Genomic DNA, 21412 nt, shown 5'->3' on the forward strand with positions numbered 1-21412 from the left:
GCTGTTGGGATAGGCATACGGGTCCGGATTCATGACAGTGACTTTCCTGATCCACGTGTATCTCGTTTTGTGTTTACTGTAGCACATTATTGTTCAAACATCAAAGAACACTTTCCCAATCTCACTTTGTTCACTGTGTACAGGAACAATGGCCGCACAATTGACCCAACAACAAAAACGGTCGCTTGCCATAAACCGGAATGTTTTCCTTTCCAAACACAAACTTAAACAATGTCAACACTGGCCCTCATCAGACGGCAGTTTCATACAATTGTTCTCTTTGACACACCAGCTGGGCATTGGGACGTGCAGTATTGACCATCCACCATCAGGTGGCAATGTTGCTGTAGACTAAATTTTAATCCACATAGTCAAGATGGAGCAGATGCAACAAATGCACTGAGGGTTTGGATCCTCCTGTGCATTCTTCTAGCACCCTGTTTGATGTGAAATTCCAAGGGCACGATCTGAAAAGAACCATTAACCCTTTAGAGGAACTTCACCAGGAGCTGCATATTACACCGTCTGCCAGGACTGCCTGGAATATGTCTCTCAGAGTTAACGGTTAATCTCCTGGACTCTGCTGCAAATTAAAATCATTAACAGGGGATATTAAAAATAATTCTAAAGTTATAAAAGCATTAGAGATGGGAAAACAACGTGTTGGAAAGGAAGATGGATGGAGTGTAGAAGGGGCGGCTCATCCAGTAACATGTTCTTGCCTGAGAGAAATTTCACCCTCTCCCCTCCCCCATGTCTGGTGAGGGGGTGGGGGGGGGGGGGGGGGGGGGAGCGGAGCTCTGTGATCAGGCTTGTCAATGAATCTTATTGTTCTCGTTTTGTAAAGGAGCAGGTCAGTCAATGGGGAAGATGATGACATAGTGGCAATAACACTGGATCATAATCCAGAGGCCCGGGCTCTGGGGTAAGAGTTCAAACCGCAGCCAGTGGGACTTAAATTAAATGGGGAATTGAAAGCTAGCCTCCGCAATAGGAACACAGGACTTTGGAGGATGAGTGGGCCATTTGGCTCCTCTGACATTCGATATGGTCACGGTTGATTGGTTGTGGTTTCAACCAGTCTCCTCCCTGTCTGTCCCCCCATCACCCTGGACCCCTCTGGCGATCTATCAAAAATCTGTCCAACTCAGCCATGAATATATCCAACGGACATCTGCTGTTCTCTGTGGAAGAGAATTGCACGAATGGCCCACTAAGCAAAAAATAAATGATCCTCATCTATATCCCCTAGTTGTAGTCCGCCAACTGCTCCCCCGCTCCCCAGGTAAGCCCGAACACCCTGCTGGGATCCGCCCAATCAAATCCCCTCAGAATCTTAGGCATTTCAATAATGGTGATCACGAAACTGTCCTTGGTTGTTATGGAAACCCATCTGGTTCACTAATGTCCTTCAGGGAAGGAAATCTGCCGTCCTTACCCTGTCTGGCCTACATGTGACTCCATGTGGTTGACTTTTAACTGCCCCCCCCCCCCCCCCCCTGTGAAATGGCCAAGCGAGACACTCAGTTCAAGGGCATTTAGGGATGGGCAGCAAAATGCTGGCCCGTGAAAGAATAAATAAAATGAACACAGTCAGTGGGACACTGAACTGCCACTGCGTCCCGTGAAAGAACAAAGAGAACAAAGAAGAAAAAATTAAACCCCTTCCCTGAGCTCCAGCAGGAATGACAGCGGAAAGATAAAGGAATAGATAACTTATGTTAAACCCGCACCAACATTAATTTAGACCACACCAAGTGTGTTGTGAAATGATGTGCTTTCAAGAGGTACATCTATTAGGCCCAGGACTTGTAGTCAGTTGACAAGCAGCAGGGTAGAAATCAGATGTACTATATTTAGCCTCTGAGAGAACATTATCTGTATCTAGTCTTATCTTCAAATACAGAACCCACATTATTGTTTCACCGATCCTTGTGTATGATTGGGTACATTTGAGCACTGTGCACATTTCTGGTCTCCATGTAATAAAAAAGAAAGTGCAAAATAGATTTACAAGAATGATACCGGAACGGAGAGGTTATAATTATCAGGAAAGCTAAGTTAGGCTTAGGGGCTCTTTTCTCTAAAAAACAGAGGAGCGACTTGATAGAGGTCTTTGAAATTATGAATGCGTTTGATAGGGTAAATGTCGAGGAGATATTTCCATTGGTGGGTCCATAGGGACCATAAGGAAATTAAATAGGGAATTCAGGAGAAATTTCTTGACCCAAAGAGTGATGAGAATGTGGAACTTGCTCCCACGTGGAATGGTTAAGGAATTGGTATATTTAAGGAGGAAGCTGGTTAATGAGGGGGAAAGGATTAGAAGGATATAGCGATGTGGTTAAGTGGGAGGATGCTCACCTGCAGCAGAAACAGCGACATGGATCAGCGGAATGGCCTGTTTCTGTGCTGTAACGTGTGGCATAATTTGCTGAAAAGAGAGATCTGGGGCGGGATTCTCCCCTACCCGGCGGGGCGGGGGGTTCCGGCGGGATGGAGTGGTGGGAACCACTCCGGCGTTGGGCCGCCCCAAAGATGCGGAAGTCTCCGCACCTTTAGGGGCCAAGCCCTCACCTTGAGAGGCTAGTCCCACGCCGGATTGGGTTGCGCTCCGCCGGCTGGCGAGAAAGGCCTTTGGCGCCACGCCAGCCAGGGCCAAAAGGTCATCGCCGGGCGACGCATGCGCGGGAGCGGCAGCGGCTGCTGATGTCATCCCCGCGCATGCGCAAGGGAGGGGGTCTCTTCCGCCTCCGCCATAGTGAAGACCATGGCGAAGGCGGAAGAAAAAGAGTGCCCCCACGGCACAGGCCCGCCCACGGATCGGTGGGCCCCGATCGCGGGCCAGGCCACCGTGAGAGCACCCCCCCGGGCCCAGATCGCCCCGCGCCCCCCCAGGACCCCGGAGCCCGCCCGCGCCGCCTTGTCCCGCCGGTAAGGTAGGTGGTTTAATCCACGCCGGCGGGAGAGGGTTGACAGCGGCGGGACCTCGGCCCATCGCGGGCCGGAGAATCGCCAGGGGTCGGCCCGCCGACCGGCGTGGCGCAATTCCCCCCCCCTCCTTCGAATCTCTGGTGGCGGAGAATTCGGGACACGGCGGGGGCGGGATTCACGCCAGCCCCCGGCGATTCTCCGACCCGGTGGGGGGTCGGAGAATCGCGCTCAAGGTGTCAAAATGTTTTTTGTTGAATTAAACAGAAACCTGGGTGGGGTCAGGGACAATAGTTCCCTGGTGCATTCGTCATAGCGCAACCTCGACCAATCAGAATCGGCTTGCCAACCAAACAGCATCCATCACGGTGGAACAGTGGTTAGCACTGCTGCCTCACAGTCCCAGGGACCCGGGTTTGATTTTGGCCACGGGTGACTGTCTGTGTGGAGTTTGCACTTTTCCTCCGTGTGTGCGTGGGTTTCCTCCGGGTGCTCCGGTTTCCTCCCACAGTCCAAAGATGTGCAGGTTAGGTGGACTGGCCGTGATAAATTGCCCCTTAAGTGTCCCGGGATGTGCAGGTTATGTTACGGGGTGGGTTGGATCGGTGCAGATCCAATGGGCCAAATGGCCTGCTTCTGCACTATTGGGATTCGAAGAAAGATTCCTTTTCTCACGCAATATAAATCATTGCTCCCTTTGAAATTTGGCATTCTTGTGTCCATCCTGATGAGTGTAAGATTAAAAGTTTCGACAGCAGGAATCTTTTTCAGCAACACTCACGTTCTGTACTCCCAAATAAAAAATAAAATGATTAGATTACTTGAATAAGGGCTTGCTGAGACAAACAATTGGAACAGCGGCAATGTGTGGATGTGTGAGGTTATTAGCACTCTGTTGTATGAATTTTATATTAAGATATATATTATACCTTATTACAGATTTTTAAAAATATCTCTGCCACATGTCCTTGGAGGTTTCTAATACCGTATTGTAATCACTTTGGCTACAGTAGTTTAATTAATCATCTGGCAAAAAGATAACAGTCTCCAATAATTAGAACTGATGTCTCATGAATATGCAAATCATATAATGAAGGCTAATTGCAAATGCTTCTTAAAAATGTTTTGTAAGGCTGGAACATAAACACGCAGGACATCCCGCATCTGGACAAGCTGGGAGGCCTGGAGCTAGGAGAAGGATTTTCCCATTCCCTTGGACAACATCCTGCCTACAAGGGTCAATTGTTAACTGAATTCTTGGAGTATCGACCCAGTGATCACTGTGTCTTTAAAGAAGAAACTGGATAAATATTTGACGCATGGAAAAATACATGGATAAAAGGAAATTTCAGGCCAATTTGCCTCTTCAGAATGCCGTAGCAAAGAGCTAGCACAGACACAATGTGATAAATGGCCTCCCTTCTTGCTTGAGACCTCTCTAGTTCTCAAGCTCTTTTGACCATTCTCCATGTCTGAGCAAAGACAGTGATTATCAATAGCTCATCTAATCACCAATCCTGTCCTCACGTGACACGTACACGTGCTCTAGGACACTGCAGCCACCTCTGTGCCACTAGCTGCCTAGCTGTGGATCCAGGTGTTGAATTTGGGACCTAACTGGTCAGTATCATCCAATAAGGTGAGACCCTTCAGGCAGCAGGATTATTCCATAGGAGTAGCATCCATCCTGCATTGCCTGATATTGGTGGAGCTCAGGTAAGGTTCTGTCCAGCCCCCCAAATATTCAAAGAATCCAATAGTTTTATTTTTGTACTATTCCCTCTCCATCCTCAAGACCACCTACATCCACCTCTTGCACGCCCACCTCTCTGCTCCGGTCTTAGCTGTCACTGAAACTCTCATTTTTGCCATTGTAACTTCCAGTGCTCTCCTGATTAACCGCCCATCTTCCAATCTCCATGAACTGTAGCTCATCCAAACCGTTGCTGCCCTAATTCACACTGAGTCCTGTTTATCCGTCACCCCCCCCCCCCCCACTGGCCGGTGATCCAACAGTACCTTCAATCTAAGATTCACGTCCTCATGTTCAAATAGCTTCATGGCCTCACCCCTTTGTAACTTACTGCGGCCCGACAACCCTGAGATTTCTGCATTTCCCCACCTGTGGTCCCTTGTGCATCCTCCGGTTCCTGGGTCACCATTGGTGGCTGTACCTGCAGCAGCTGGGCTCCCAATTTCTGGAATCCCCCCCCCCCCCCCGAAAGCTCTGAACCTCTTTCGCTCTCTCCTCCATTCATACGCTCCTTAAAATCTACCTCCTTGACCAAGCTTTTCGTCAATCCTCCTAATATCCCCTGTTTTTCTCTGTTCGGGATGCGGTGTAACAGTGAGGTGCCTTTATTGTATTATTTGTATTGTGTGCGTGTAAGATGGAAAGAAAAGACATCCATTTTCCTAATCAGAATGATCACTGGCCTCAGCTGTTGCCCATGGCAACAAGAGAAAAAAAATTAATGTTGGCTTTTATAAGCAGACCCTTACCAACAAAGCAATAAAATGGAGCATATTAGCACTTAACCTAAATTTCCAGGACTTGCAGGCTGCACACTTCCCTCTCTGTATTGGTGAATGATTTATTGTAGTGACGCTTCATTGACAATAAAGAGGAGCTGGAAATGAGAAAAGGTACATTACCCTGAGGACTGGGCTAAAATAAATGGATTCAAGGCTGAATAAGGTTATTACGGTGATGGAATATGTGTGGAGATGAGTTCACCCAGCTTTCCCTTTCCTTTGCCTTGAACTGTGGCTGGTCTCCAGCAGGTTGCTTTTTTAAAATATCATTTTCCTATACTTTAAAAATCAGCAGTGTTCTCACGTGGATGGAATCAAGGGTGCAGGTAAAGGAATGACAGGGAAGGGGGTCCTGGCTACCTACTGAAATTGGTCAGTCAAAATACTCAAAGATGCCTTTCAGTCAGCATTTGAAGTGAGGGAATTGTTACAATTTAAAAAAAATAATAAATTGAGAGTACCTAATTCTTTTCTTCCCCATTAAGGGGCAATTTAGCATGGGCAATCCACCGACCCCGCACATTGTTTTGAGTTTGTGGGGGTGAGACCCACGCAGAGCCGGGGAGAATGTGCAGACTCCACACGGACAGTGACCCGGGGCCGGGATCGAACCCGGGTCCTCGGTGCCGTGATGCAGCAGTGCTAACCGCTGGATCACCGTGCCGCCCTCAATTATTACACAAAATATACGTTATCTGGCTTTACCGGTTTCAGAAATTTGTTTGATTGAGTACACAACGGAAGACTTTATTGCCGAGCCCACACTATGTATAACCAGGCCACAGTGGCAGGGAAAGGTGGGGAGAAGTGAATTCCTTGAGCAATGACTGAATACACTGTTAACTTCTCCATGCCCTGAATTTCATAGATGGGCCTGTGCGTGCTCTGCCTGTATCTCACATCCCCTGTGCATAAGAACACGAGGAGCAGGAGCAGGAGTGGGCCATTTGGCACCTCGAGCCTGCTCCGCCATTCAGTATGATCATGGCTGACCTGGCAACCCAACACTGCTGGACGGTGCATGTGCTGTGTGTGTTATGGTTCCTGTCAGAATAATTATCTATAATTAGGACTCTGTGTTCGATACTGATTTTTAAATTTTTTATTGAATCCCCGAGCTCTCTCAGATTGGGATAGGGAGGTCCACTAGATTGGCTCCTTCAACGCATGCAGAGCTTGGTACACAAGACAGGGAAACACGGGGAGCCTCCCTCTAACTATTGACCGATTGGGGCCTCAGTGGAAAGTATGCTGAGGATGTTCGGCAGTTAACCTGAATGGGCCTTTCATCCAGGAACAATTGATTTATCCCAGGTACTGGGACTACCTCCACTCCCTTTCAATAGGATCGGTAACCGTCATCAGAAAGCCAGCGAGGAAGCTGCACCCTGACGTATGTTGAGGCCTCCCAGCCTGGCTCCAGTTAGACTGATTTCAGACAATGCTTCATTTTTTTTCTTTTACAAGGTTAAATTCCTGCACTCAGCTTTGTGATTCTGCCACATTATTGAAACGGCCCTGATCAAAGTCACAAATCTTTGGTACTATAGCCATTGGAAACTATCCTTACTCATCTTTCTCAACCTGTCTGTAATCTTTTACAAAGTTGACCACATTTATGGGGCTGCTCAGCTTGGCTATTTTCTCTATTAACCTCCGGTGGATTTTCCCAATCACTGCTCCAGGTTCTTTTGTCATTTTTGAAGGGCAGGAGATTTTTTTAAAAAGCATCTGATCCTGACACGGAAACAGACAATATTTCACCTTTAGAATGTTTACGTTTATTGCATAGATTTGTGACTCCTGCACTGTGGCTTAAACCCCTTGGAGCAGCCGAAATGGGGACTGTTTGAATTCAGCACCAAATTCAAATGGCCCTGCTGAGTTTGAGTTTCCCTCCTCTATGGGCCAATCTCAAAGCCAAGCCAACACCCCCCATCCCCCATCCCCCTCCCCTCTGCTGGCAAAAATGGGACCTGTCGGAAACGGGGGCAAGGCTTCCACACTCGGGTCCCGTTTGCCATTTTCAAAGGTCCATTGAATCCACGCAATTCCAGCCTAAAGAATCCAGCGACATGATGAGATGCTGTGTAGTGACGGAGATCAATTTCTTATTCAACCAGTGACACTTCCTTGTTCTGAAAAAGCCCCCAAAAAGGCACAACAATTGTTCTATTTTATCAAAACAGGTCAGCTAAGTAATGTGAACAAACCACGTTGAGGTCTCCTAAATAACAAGGTGTCAAACATGCTACCTCCAATCAGACTGAAAAAGCTTCAGAAAAACACCACAGAAGACCAAGAACAACTTTACAGGGCCCCCTGTATTTCGCAAGAGAAGGCAACAAGTGAAAGTATGTTTGAAAGGAAAGCCTTTTGTGGTCAGTGAAGGGATTCTGGGAGAGTGGGAGTCATTTCCATGGGTCCCAGAGACACTCTGACACCCTCCACCCCCTCTGAACCTTGGCTCCCGTTTCAGGTGGAAGTCAGTGTTGGGGGCAAATAAAAAGTCTCCCTGGGGTCTCGGCAGTTTGCCACCCACTTGAACTCCCATCCCAAATGAAAACTGTGGTTCTAATGGAACAAAGTGAGTGGGGACCGAGGAACGGGCGGGTGATGGAAGAGTCGGGGGTGCAGACAAAGCTGTACAGCTGGGGGTGATCGGGAAGGTGTGGTAGGTCAAAGAAATGCAGGGATTTGAAGATAAGGGTCTTACAAGTAATTAATTGGGGATATGCCCAGTGCTATTCAACATCGTTATTCAACCTCATTATTTCTTGTGGAGCAAAGAGCTACTGCCGCCTCTCATCACTAAATTCCTGTTTCGGGAAACCACTTTCAACTGGTCCCACTCTTTGACATCCATGGCACCACACCAATGTTCTATTTGGCTTGTCCTGATGTCTTTCTTGTGAGAAACGTCACTGTGGCGACTGTCTAGTTATTGAAGAAATTCACGGCACCTAGCCACTCCAATGTCTTCATTAGAATTACTTGGCTTTGAATCAAATGGAGGTGAAATAGATTTTTCCAGTCCTGATCCCAACTGCCTTTTCCCAAATCAATAGTTCACCATACAAAGCTTGAAATGTTTAGCAAAAGCTTCAAAGGGAGACCACCCAGGGACTGGTTTAGCACAGGGCTAAATCGCGGGCTTTGAAAGCAGACCGAGGCAGGCCAGCAGCACGGTTCAATGCCCGTAACAGCCTCCCCGAACAGGCGCCGGAATGTGGCGACTAGGGGCTTTTCACAGTAACTTCATTTGAAGCCTACTTGTGACAATAAGCGGTTTTCATTTCATTTTCATTTCATTCCACCCTCTGCCACCCCCCCCCCCCCCCACCCCCACCCCCCCACCCCCCATTGCTTTGCCAAAAGATAGACACTGACCATTTGTAGTTGGCTTGACAGTGGATGGCCGTCCTGGCCCAGCATGTTGGAGACCATTATTGCTGGAAGGTCCATGCCTTGGTAGGTATATTGAGGAAGAAGACCATTGGGAGGTACTGAATGGCACAGTGTATGGTAACCTGCATGAGGATCCATCAGGTGAAGAAAAGACGGGTCTCCGAGATTTGGAGGGGTGATAGGAGGAATTTCGTAGTCTTCATCGCCCAGCCCCTGACCAGCGAAGGACTACATGGGAGGAAAAGGGAAAACAAGTCAAAATTTAGCTTGGAATGGTAACTGGAACAGACAGACAAAAATAACTTCACCGAGACAAGACTGTTTCACAGGCAAGATTCCAACATTAAAATAAATTTGAAACTGTTGGGTGTTTGAAAAGATTTAAAGGAATGTATCTTTGCATATTAGTCACCTGTCTCTTTCGCATGAGAATTTGAATTTCAAAGCTCTACCACTGTCCTGTGATTTTACAGATAACCTTCTGATAGAAAAAATACATTTCACCTTCCCCAGTAACAGCGAAACTTAATTCTTGGCTGACATGCACAATGGTGCTAGTGCAAACCACTTAAATCAGTGCCTCTGGTTGCCCTAAAGGACACGGGACTGTCTAACTTAATTGAGTATGTAACTGAGAAGGCTTTTCCCCCCAATATGCCTGGGTTTTTATTTGGGTTTAATTTTCCCCGGGATTTTCCATGACTCTGGGTTTGGATTGTGTTCCACAGGGCTGGCTGCATTGACCAGCTCTAGCCAACCTTGTAAATCCTCCCATAAAACCGAGTTCCATTTCACAAATTAGTCAATGAAAAACATCAGTATGCAGCTTAATTGTAATTGTTTAAAACTACCAAATTTGGGAATTTAAAATAAAGGATATATTGTTGTTAAAATTTTGATGTGTAAAAATTAAAAGCACCAGTTCAAGGTGACCAATGCCATGGCAATGCTCACAGGGAGTCAGGAATAAATACCATCTTCGGGCCAAGAGGACTGAGACGTCGGGTGATAACTGGGCCGGGTACACATTTTAAATCAGACACCATTTTTAAAGTCAGGTTCTCTGTCCTTTTTTGTTGATGTATTTGCATTATAACTGCCTCTGCCAACGTTTATAATATAAACAGCCTGTGTAAACATGTCATACTGTCATCATGTCCGCTGGCCAGTGGTGACACCGCAGCATCTTAACTGGGAAAGGACGTCATCTCAGGGTGACCGACAATTCCCATTGTATATCCAGACATAGGAGCAGGAGGAGGCCATACAGCCCATCGAGCCTACTCGCCATTCGATATGATCATGGCCGATCAGCCACTTCGACAGCTTTCCCCCCACACTATCCCAATATCCATTTTTGCCATTGGCATTTAGAAACATGATAGGAATTTATAGCGAAAAAAAGCCACAGTGGGTGCATGCAAAAAGATAAAAGAATACAAGAAGGTAAAGGTCATGCTTCAACGATACAAAGCCCAGGTTAGACCTGGTCTCGAAACGTTCGCTCTTTTCTCGCCTCACAGATGCTGCCCGACCTGCTGAGATTTTCCAGTATTTTCTCTTTGGTTTCAGATTCCAGCATCCGCAGTAATTTGCTTTTATCCTGGCTAGACCACATCTGGAGTTACTGAGAACAATTCTGGGCCCCACACCTTAGAAAGGATAAACTGGCCTTGGAGGAGTGAAGTGTAGATTTACCAGGACAATACTCGCCCTCCAAAGTTAATAGTGGAGAGAGTTACACACACTCGGGCTGATTTGCCTGGAATTCAGATGGTTAAAGGGTGATTTAACTGAAGTTTTTAAGATATTAAGGGGAACAAATAGTGCAGATTGGGGAAAATAGTTTTGCAAATTAGGGAGTCAAAGTGTGATGAACGGTTCCTGCCTTATCATCATGTAAGGTGATGTCCCCTTTAAGACCGGGCTTGGAACCCTGGGGACTCCGCCTCTGGCTCCGCCCATCTGGGAGCCATACATAAAGGCCTGCCTCATGGTCTGTGTAACAGTCAGCTCTCGTCTCTAGCTGTAGTATAGTTATTAGTCTAATAAAGCCTTCTTTACAGTTTAATCTCTAAGCATCATTATTGAGGGTACCTCAATTTATTAGGCTAAACTAGATTCAGGATGGACGCAGGCCTAAAACCAGAGAAGCTCAATCTGGAAGCACGAACGCCGGAGGCAAAGGAATTTTTAAAATACTGGCTGCGGTGCTTCGAGGCCTACCTGGACTCCGCAGAGACTCCCATCCTGGGGCCACGCAAGCTGCGTCTACTCCACGCCCGGGTGAGTCACAGAATCTCCGCCACGCTCGAAAAGGCGATGACTTATGAGGAAGCGATTGAGTTGCTCCGCAAGCGGTTTGTCAAACCCGTCAATGAGGTGAACGCCCGGCATCTGCTCTCTACCTGCTGGCAGCGCTCGGGGGAATCACTCGACGAGTTTGTTGAGAAACTCACCGTGCTGGCCAGGGACTGTGACCATCAGGATGTGACGGGAAGTCCATATGAACCTGCACATCAGGGACGCTTTCGTGTCCGGCATCTGCGCGACCTACATCCGGCAGCGGCTGCTCGAAAACGGGGCAAAAGACCTCCAGGAGACGCTAACGCTCGCCTCCTCGCTGGAGGTGGCCCGACATAACTTGGGTACGTACCCCGCGGACTCTGCCAGCACCCCCCGGACTTCCTCCGACTCAACCGTATTACAGGCCTGCGCCACGCGGCGACCCGCTCACCATGGGGGCACACCATGCTACTTCTGTGGGCAGGGCCAGCACCCACGCCCACGCTGCCCAGCCCGCTCCGCGATCTGCAGCGACTGCGGGAAGAAAGGGCACTTTGCGAGGGTCTGCCTGGCCAGACCCAGGGGCCAGAAAAACAAAGAACAGCCGGCCCGAAAATCAGGCTCTCAGGCCCGCAGGCCTCGCAATGCTGCTGCGCACCGACCCGACGCGCCCTCTTCTGACGCGTCATCAGCCTCGTGCGAATCATGGGAGCGGCCATCTGGTCGGCGGCCATCTTCTCGACCCGACACGTGCGACCGACGGCAGCGGCCATTTTACGAGTCCGACTCGGCTGACGACTCCGACTACCCGCGACTGGGTGCGATCACCCTCGATCAAACTCGGCCAAAACACCTGCAGAACTCCATGATGCAGGTCCAGGTCAACGGGCACGACACTGCATGCCTCTTCGACTCCGGGAGCACGGAGAGCTTTATCCACCCTGAAACGGTAAGGCGCTGCTCCCTACGCACCCATCCCACATCCCAAACCATAGCCCTCACATCTGGGTCCCACGCGGTACAAATCACGGGGTACTGTATTGTGGATCTCTCGATCCAGGGCGCCAAATACACCCGTTTCAAATTTTATATCCTTCCCCACCTCTGTGCCCCCCTGCTGCACGTACTGGATTTCCAGTGCAGCCACCGAAGCCTGACACTGAAGTTCGGCGGACCCTTGCCCCCCCTCACGGTGTGCTGCCTTGCGACACTGAAAGTCGCACCCCCCTCGCTATTCGCTAACCTCACTCCCGACTGTAAGCCCGTCGCCACCAGGAGCCGGCGCTACAGTGCCCAAGATATGGCTTTTATCAAGTCAGAGGTCCAGCGTTTACTGGGAGAGGGGGTCATCGAGGCTAGCAACAGCCCTTGGAGAGCGCAAGTGGTGGTAGTCCGGTCCGGGGAGAAGAAACGGATGGTCGTGGATTATAGCCAGACCATAAACCGATTCACGCAGCTTGATGCGTACCCCCTTCCTCGCATCGCGGAAATGGTAAATCGGATCGCCCAATACCGAGTCTTTTCCACGGTCGACCTCAAATCTGCCTACCAGCAGCTCCCCATCCGACCAAAAGACCGCCCCTATACTGCCTTCGAAGCAGCCGGCCGGCTCTTCCACTTCCTCAGGGTCCCCTTTGGTGTCACAAATGGGGTCTCCGTCTTTCAAAGGGCGATGGACCAAATGGTGGACCAGTACGGTTTGCGGGCTACATACCCGTACTTGGACAATGTCACCTTCTGCGGCCATGACCAGCAGGACCATGACGCTACCTCAAAAAGTTCCTCCAGACCGCCCGAGCCCTTAACCTGACCTATATTGAGGGCAAATGCATTTTCCACACCACCCGGCTGGCCATCCTCGGCTATGTCGTGGAAGACGGGGTCCTAGGTCCCGACCCCGACCGCATGCGCCCCCTTAAGGAACTCCCTCTCCCCCGCAGCCTCAAAGCCCTCAAACGGTGCTTGGGGCTTTTCTCCTATTACGCCCAGTGGGTCCCCAAGTATGCGGACAAAGCCCGCCCACTCCTAAAGACCACCACTTTTCCCCTCTCGGCTGAGGCTCAATTGGCCTTCAACCGCATCAAGGCTGACATCATCAAGGCCGCCATGCATGCGGTGGACGAAACCATCCCTTTCCAGGTAGAGAGCGATGCATTAGACATCGCCCTGGCTGCTACCCTCAATCAGGCAGGCAGACCAGTAGCGTTCTTCTCCCGAACCCTCACCGCCTCCGAGATTCGACACTCTGCAGTCGAAAAGGAGGCACAAGCCATTGTGGAGGCTGTGCGGTGCTGGAGACACTACCTCGCCGGTAGGAGGTTTACCCTCGTCACCGACCAACGGTCGGTCGCCTATATGTTCGATAACACGCAACGGGGCAAAATAAAAAACGATAAAATTTTGAGGTGGAGGATCGAACTCTCCACCTACTCGTATGATATCAAGTATCGTCCAGGGGAGCTCAACGAGCCCCCAGATGCCCTGTCCCGCGGCACATGCGCCAACACGCAGGAGGACCGCCTGCAAGCCATCCACAATGACCTCTGCCACCCGGGGGTTACCCGGCCCGTCCATTTCATCAAGTCCCGCAACCTACATTACTCAACCAAGGAGGTCAAGGCCATGGTCAGGGCCTGCCAGGTCTGTGCGGAGTGCAAACCGCACTTCTATCGGCCAGATAAGGTTCGGCTCGTGAAGGCCTCGGGTCCCTTTGAGCGACTGAGCGTGGACTTCAAGGGGCCCCTCCCGTCCACCAACCGTTATGCCTATTTCCTCACCGTGATCGATGAGTTCTCCCGTTTCCCATTCGCCATTCCCTGCACCGACATGACCTCAGCCACGGTGATTAAGGCACTGCACAGCATCTTCACCCTGTTCGGTTTCCCTGCTTATATCCACAGCGACCGGGGTACATCGTTCATGAGCGATGAACTGCGTCAGTACCTGCTCAGCAAAGGCATCGCCTCGAGCAGAACGACCAGTTATAACCCACGGGGAAACGGGCAGGTGGAGAGGGAGAACGTGACCGTGTGGAAGGCTGTCCTTCTGGCCCTGCGGTCGAGAAATCTCCCAACCACCCGCTGGCAGGAGGTCCTACCCGATGCCCTACACTTCATTAGGTCACTCCTCTGCACGGCCACAAATGAGACCCCTCACGACCGATTGTTTCTCTTCCCCAGGAAGTCTACCTCCGGGGTCTCGCTTCCACCTTGGCTGATGGCTCCGGGACCTGTTCTTCTCCGGAGGCACGCGAGGAGCCATAAAACGGACCCCCTAGTTGAAAAGGTCCGACTGCTCCACGCCAACCCCAGTTACGCCTACGTGGAGTACTCCGACAGCAGGCAAGATACGGTTTCCCTCCGGGATCTGGCACCCGCTGGATCCTCCACCACAGACGCCCCTTCCCGCGCCGCGCCCCTGCAGGACCCGTCGCCCCCTACAACACACCCCCTTCCGGCCCTACCACCCATTGGTGACCTCCCACCGTGCCCTACCGGCCCCCCCTTTACACACCCCACCGGTGCCGGCGCCGGCTCCGCTACCCCCGGCCCTGCCTAGTTCCTCTGCCCCGACCCGGACCGAAGCTCCGACCGCTGTGCTCCCGGATGTGCCCTCAACCGGGACGTCCGTGCCCGCCGCACCACCGCCCGAATTGAGGAGGACGATCCGGCCACCGAGACGGATGGACCTATGATGGCACTTCACCCCCGCCGGACTCCTTTTTAAACAGGGGGTGAATGTGATGAACGGTTACTGCCTTATCATCATGTAAGGTGATGTCCCCTTTAAGACCGGGCTTGGAAGCCTGGGGACTCCGCCTCTGGCTCCGCCCATCTGGGAGCCATACATAAAGGGCTGCCTCATGGTCTGTGTAACAGTCAGAACTCGTCTCTAGCTGTAGTATAGTTATTAGTCTAATAAAGCCTTCTTTACAGTTTAATCTCTAAGCATCATTATTGAGGGTACCTCACAACGGTTTAGGGATTATAATCTAAACATTAGAGCCAGATCTTTCAGGAGTGAAATTAGAAGACATTTCTACACGCACATGTTCCTAGTTTGAACTCTCTTCCACAAATGGCAATTGATACTGAATTAATTAATTTTAAATCTGAGATTGAAAGCCAACAATATTAATGGATATAGGGCAACGGTAGGTATAATAATAATAATCTTTATTATTGTCACAAGTAAGCTTATATTAACACTGCAATGAAGTTACTGTGAAAATCCTCTAGTCGCCACATTCCGGCACCTGTTCGGGTGCACAGAGGGAGAATTCAGAATGTCCAATTCACCAAACAGCACGTCTTTCGGGACTTGTGGGAGGAAACCGGAGCACCCGGAGGAAACCCACGTACACACGGGGAGGACGTGCAGACTCCACACAGACAGTGACCCAGCGGGGAATCGAACCTGGGGCCCTGGAGCTGTGAAGCAACAGTGCTAACCACTGGAGTTAGGACATAGATCAGCCATCATCTAGATAACCTCCTCCTCTTCCTATGTTCCTAATATAATTACAGATCAGCTTTGTTCATGCAATACAAAGAGAATATTCTTTTAACTTCCCTTGTGGGTGCAGTGCTGCTAGTTTTCATAGTCAGTCACAGTGGGAATAACTTGCTGAGAAAAATGTGGTACAAACGAGATAAATGTGGCTTACTAGAATTAAAACCACTTCCAGGCTCCAAGGTTCACGGTCTGAGACCACTTTTCAGCCTTACGTTTCCTCAGAAACCCCACAATAATTCTTGTTCAATCTGGAGATTCCAGATTATAATTCAGAATCGAAAACAGGGTCCTTCTCAAGCCTGGCTAGAATGGTGCATTATCATCCTGTCAACCATGTGGGCAAATGCTGTGATTCACGGTCTGAATGATACTTTAGGAAAGGTACTTGAGATTAATTTTTCTTTGTGCTTAACTGATTGAGGGGAAACCTGTGGTGAATGAACACTTTTTATTTCTTCTGGGTTATGTTCAGATGTTGCATACGTTTCTAAAATAATTCTTCATAAGTTGGTGAAAAATGGCAATTTGGCTTTTATATGAATGGAGCAGTCAAACTGCCAAGAAACCCACACGGGGAGGTGGCCAATGTGGGAAACAGGAATGTCACAGGTGAGCCTCATTTTGAGGCAGCGCTGAAGGTATGTTTACGGGCAAAGAGTGAGTGTTTTCTCAGAGTGGAACTTATTGTGGAACTGAGCACTGGTGCTGATGTAGCAAGGAGGGTGATTCATTGTTCAAGAGTTGCAACACACATCAACAAAAATAAATTCACCTCACTTAACTTTCTCAATTGAGAAGCTAAGAGTGAGGGTTCAAGAGTGCTATGACTGAGTCCTATATATACACCACCCGACCTTTTACTGTGAGTCATCAATGATCTGGAGCAGGGAAACCGACTGATTCCCTCCCCTTGGCCCAGGAACAGGGAGACTGATTAAAGGGGACATCCCAATGTCTTGGCTGAAGGAGAAAAGAGCAAGCCCAACTCCTTGTGTGTGAGAGACGCAGTGTCGCACGATACAGTTTTGTCTGACCACTGAAATTAGCACCCAGTAACCGGGACTCATGTATGTAACAAAACCCTGACTGCAACCATTCAGAGTTCCCCGATCAAAGATTTTGTAGCAGAGCATTTAAAAAATAGTGGCAGGATCGGACAGAGTCAGCATGGATTTATGAAGGGAAATCATGCTAAAAGAACCACTGGAATTCTTTGAGGATGTAACGAGTAGAGTTGATGAGGAGGAGCCAGTGGATGTGGTATATTTGGACTTTCAAAATGCTTTTGACAAAGTCCCGCATAAGAGATTGGTCTGTAAAATTAAAGAAGGCAGACTATTATCTGAATGACCATAAATTAGGAGAGGGGAGTGTGCATCGGGACCTGGGTGTCCTCGTGCACCAGTCACTGAAGGTATGCATGCAGGTACAGCAGGCGGTAAAAAAGGCTAATGGTATGTTGGCCTTCATAGCCTTCATGGCCTTCATAGTGCAGGAGCAGGGATATCTTGCTGCAATTATACAGGGTCTTGGTGAGGCCACACCTGGAGTAGTGTGGGCAGTTTTGGTCTCCTTCTCTGAGGAAGGATGTTCTTGTTCTAGAGGGAGTGCAGCAAAGGTTTACCAGACTGATTCCTGGGGTGACAGGATTGATGTGTGAGGAGAGATTGAATCGGTTAGGATTGTATTCACTAGAGTTCGGACGAATTGTGGGGGGAATCTCATAGAAGCCTATAAAATTCTAACAGGACTGGACAAGGTCGATGCAGGAAGGATGTTCCCGGTGGTGGGGGTGTCCAGAACCAGGGGTCACAGTCTGAGGGGACGGGGTAGACCATTTAGGACAGAAATGAGGAGAAATGTCTTCACCCAGAGAGCGGTCAGCCTGTGGAATTCGTCACCACAGGAAGTAGTTGAGGCCAAAACATTGTATGTTTTCAAGAAGCAGTTAGATACAGCACTCAGGGCGAAGGCGATCAAAGGATATGGGGGGAAGGAGGGATTAGGCTATTGAGTTGGATGATCAGCCATGATCAGAATGAATGGCGGAGCGGGCTCGAAGGGCCGAATGGCCGCCTCCTGCTTCTATTTTCTTTTTTATATGATCCCTGTCTGCTTGCAAATGAAACGACAATGGCAGCTTTTTGGTATTTCTCACCTGATACAGGAAGTCACTTCAGACGGGAACGGACACCACCAAAAGATGCAGTTACCTGACCACTAACTAATTAAATGTATTGTCAATTAAGGAATAGGAGTTAACAGTCCGCTTCAAACTGGACATTTATCTGCTGAGATCCTACAAGATATCACCCGGCAGTTTACAGAGTTCAGGAACGGGGGGGCGAAATTCTCCCCAAACGGCGCGATGTCCGCCGACTGGCGCCCAAAATGGCGCCAATCAGATGGGCATCGCGCCGCCCCAAAGGTGCAGAATGCTCCGCATCTTTGGGGGCCGAGCCCCAACATTGAGGGACTAGGCCGGCGCCAGAGGGATTTCCGCCCCGCCAGCTGGCGCGGAAATGACATCCCCGGGCGGCGCATGCGCGGGAACATCAGCGGCCGCTGACGGCATCCCCGCGCACGCGCAGTGGGGAGAGTCTCTTCCGCCTCCGCCATGGTGGAGGCCGTAGCGGAGGCGGAAGGGAAAGAGTGCCCCCACGGCACAGACCCGCCCGCGGATCGGTGGGCCCCGATCGCGGGCCAGGCCACCGTGGGGGCACCCCCCGGGGCCAGATCGCCCCGCGCCCCCCCCAGGACCCCGGAGCCCGCCCACGCCGCCTTGTCCCGCCGGTAAATACCTACATTAATTTACGCCGGCGGGACAGGCAATCTATCGGCGGGACTTCGGCCCATCCGGGCCGGAGAATCGAGCGGGGGGGCCCGCTAACCGGCGCGGCCCGATTCCCGCCCCCGCCCAATCTCCGGTACCGGAGACTTTGGCAACCGGCGGGGGCGGGATTCACGGCAGCCCCCGGCGATTCTCCGACCCGCTGGGGGGTCGGAGAATGACGCCCCAGGGTTAGCGTTTCTGCTAGACCTAGCAGCACATTCTCAGTGAAATCAGCTGAACCTTGCACAGCAGATCGTGGAATTTTAAATGCAAATCAAGACTCCATCGGTTTACAAATGATTTTTGCCCAATTGTTGGCCTGGCCATATCTCCCCCAGATCGAAATGATGAGGCCGTCAGTTTCCACTGATCGTGGCAACTTGAACAGCTTATTTAAAAAGATGTTCCTCACAAACTAATTAGTGCATGGTATGAAATTCTTTAATGGTTCGATGCAGTTTTTATTGAAGTCATTTTAACTAATTTAAAATCTGAGGCGTCATTCTCCGACCCCCCGCCGGGTCGGAGAATCGCCGGGGGCTGGCGTGATTCCGCCCCCGCCGGTTGCCGAAGTCTCCGGCACCGGAGATTCGGCGGGGGCGGGAATCGGGCCGCGCCGGTTGGCGGGCCCCCCCGCTGGATTCTCCGGCCCGGATGGGCCGAAGTCCCGCCGATAAATTGCCTGTCCCGCCGGCGTGAATTAAACCACCTTTTGAACGGCGGGACAAGGCGGCGCGGGCAGGCTCCGGGGTCCTGGGGGGGGGCGCGGGGCGATCTGGCCCCGGGGGGTGCCCCCACGGTGGCCTGGCCCGCGATCGGGGCCCACCGATCCGCGGGCGGGCCTGTGCCGTGGGGGCACTCTTTTCCTTCCGCCTTCACCACGGTCTCCACCATGGCGGAGGCGGAAGAGACTCCCTCCACTGCGCATGCGCGGGAATGCCGTCAGCGGCCGCTGACGCTCCCGCGCATGCGCCGCCCGGGGATGTCATTTCCACGCCAGCTGGCGGGGCAACAAAGGCCGTTTCCGCCAGCTGTCGGGGCGGAAATTCCTCTGGCGCCGACCTAGCCCCTCAATGTTGGGGCTCGGCCCCCAAAGATGCGGAGCATTCCGCACCTTTGGGGCGGCGCGATGCCCGTCTGATTGGCACCGTTTTGGGCGCCAGTCGGCAGACATCGCGCCGTTTCGGGAGAATTTCGCCCCAGGTAACCCAACTTCTTCAACATGATTCTTTTTTGTGATAAACTAATTTTCGGCTGTTATAAAAACAACTGAATCAGGTTATCGAACTGAAATCCATCAAGGTTTACACATAACTGCAAAGGAAATACTCTGTTCCGTTCTATTACGCTGACTGAATGTGTCGGTTTGTGGAAGATTTTAAGCTTGTCATTCTGCAAATGTATCCCCAGCTCTAACACTGCCTGCATTTTTTTATTAATCATTTCTGGGAGGTGGGCATCGCTGGAAGACCAGCATTTATTGCCCACCTCCAATTGCCCTTCAGTAGGTGGTGGTCAGCTGCCTTCGTAATCCCCCCATAAAGCGTGGGATTTACATCGCAGCATCTTGCAAAATCGTGTTAGATCCTGTGAGGGGTTGCGAACCGGGTAGATCCCGGGAGCGGGAGCGGGGTCTCCCGGCTTCTATCGGACACGCTGCGTCATGCCGAGCTGCTTTTTGGGCACACATTGGCCATAAAATCGCACCCTACACGTTCATTGGCAGTTTGACAGCTGCTTTCATATAAAGACTAAATCGTCATTTCCCCCCCAATTTATTAAGAATTATTTAAAGGAGCATTTGCAGCGTCTGGGCATAAACTATAATTTAAAAACATAAAATAAAATTTAGAGTACCCAATTCATTTTTTCCAATTAAGGGGCGATTTAGCATGGCCAATCCACCTACCCTGCACATCTTTGGGTTGTGGGGGTGAGACCCACGCAGACACGGGGAGAATGTGCAAACTCCACACGGACAGTGACCCAGAGCCGTGATCGAACCTGGGTCCTCGGTGCTGTGAGGCAGCAGTGCTAACCCACTGCGCCACCGTGCTGCCCCTGGCATCAACTATAATTAATAATTCATTTAATATCAATTATTTTTTATTCATTAGTGGGATGTGGGCATTGCCAGCTGGGCCAGAATTCATTGCCCATCCTCAATTGCCCTTGAGAATGTGGTTGTGAGCTGACTTCTGCAGTATTTGTGGTGTAGGTACACCCACTGTGCTGTTAGGGAGGGAATTCCAGGATTTTGACCCAGTGACAGTGAAGGTACGGTGATAGATTTTTAAGTCAGGATGGTGAGTTACTTGGAGGGGAACTTCCAAAAGGTGGGGTTCCCATGTCTGCCGCCCTTGTCCTTCTCGATGGCAGTGGTCGTGGGTTTGGAAGATGCTGTCTAAGGAGCCTTGCTGAATTGCTGCAGTGCATCTTCTAGATGGTACACACGGCTGCCACTGTGCGTCGGTGGAGGGAGTGAATGTTTGTGGATGGCGTGCTAATGAAGCTGGGCTGCTTTGTCCTGGAAGGTGTCGAGCTTCTGGAGTGTTGTTGGAGCTGCTCTCATCCAGGCAAGTGGAGAGTGTTCCATCACACTCCTGGCTTCTGCCTTGTAGATGGTGGACAGGCTTTGGGGAGTCAGGAGGCGAGTTAATTACCACAGGATCCCTAGCATCTGACCTGCTCTTGTAGCCACAGTATTAATATGGCTAGTCCAGTTTCTGGTCAATGGTGACCACCAGGATGTTGATTATGGGGCATTCAGTGATGGTAATACCATTGAAGTTCAGGGCGATGGTTAGATTCCCTCTTGTTGGAGATAGTCATTGCCTGGCACTTGTGTGGCACAAATGTTACTCGTCACTTCTCAACCCAATCCAGGTCTTGCTGCATTTGGAC

General features: G+C 50.5%; 1 protein-coding gene across 6 annotated transcripts in view; it reads right to left on the reverse strand.

Moving 5' to 3' along the window:
- The window catches only part of tox2 (TOX high mobility group box family member 2), a 273425-nt gene that overhangs the window by 54168 nt on the left and 197845 nt on the right, over window positions 1-21412 (reverse strand). For all 6 annotated transcript variants that reach the window (XM_072515365.1, XM_072515364.1, XM_072515366.1 and 3 more), the window contains one exon: window positions 8857-9102. In XM_072515365.1, the coding sequence (XP_072371466.1) occupies window positions 8857-9102 (246 nt within the window). The remainder of the gene's footprint in view (window positions 1-8856; window positions 9103-21412) is intronic.

The sequence above is a fragment of the Scyliorhinus torazame genome, chromosome 8 (genome assembly GCF_047496885.1).
Source record: "Scyliorhinus torazame isolate Kashiwa2021f chromosome 8, sScyTor2.1, whole genome shotgun sequence".
NCBI classification, from domain to species: domain Eukaryota; kingdom Metazoa; phylum Chordata; class Chondrichthyes; order Carcharhiniformes; family Scyliorhinidae; genus Scyliorhinus; species Scyliorhinus torazame.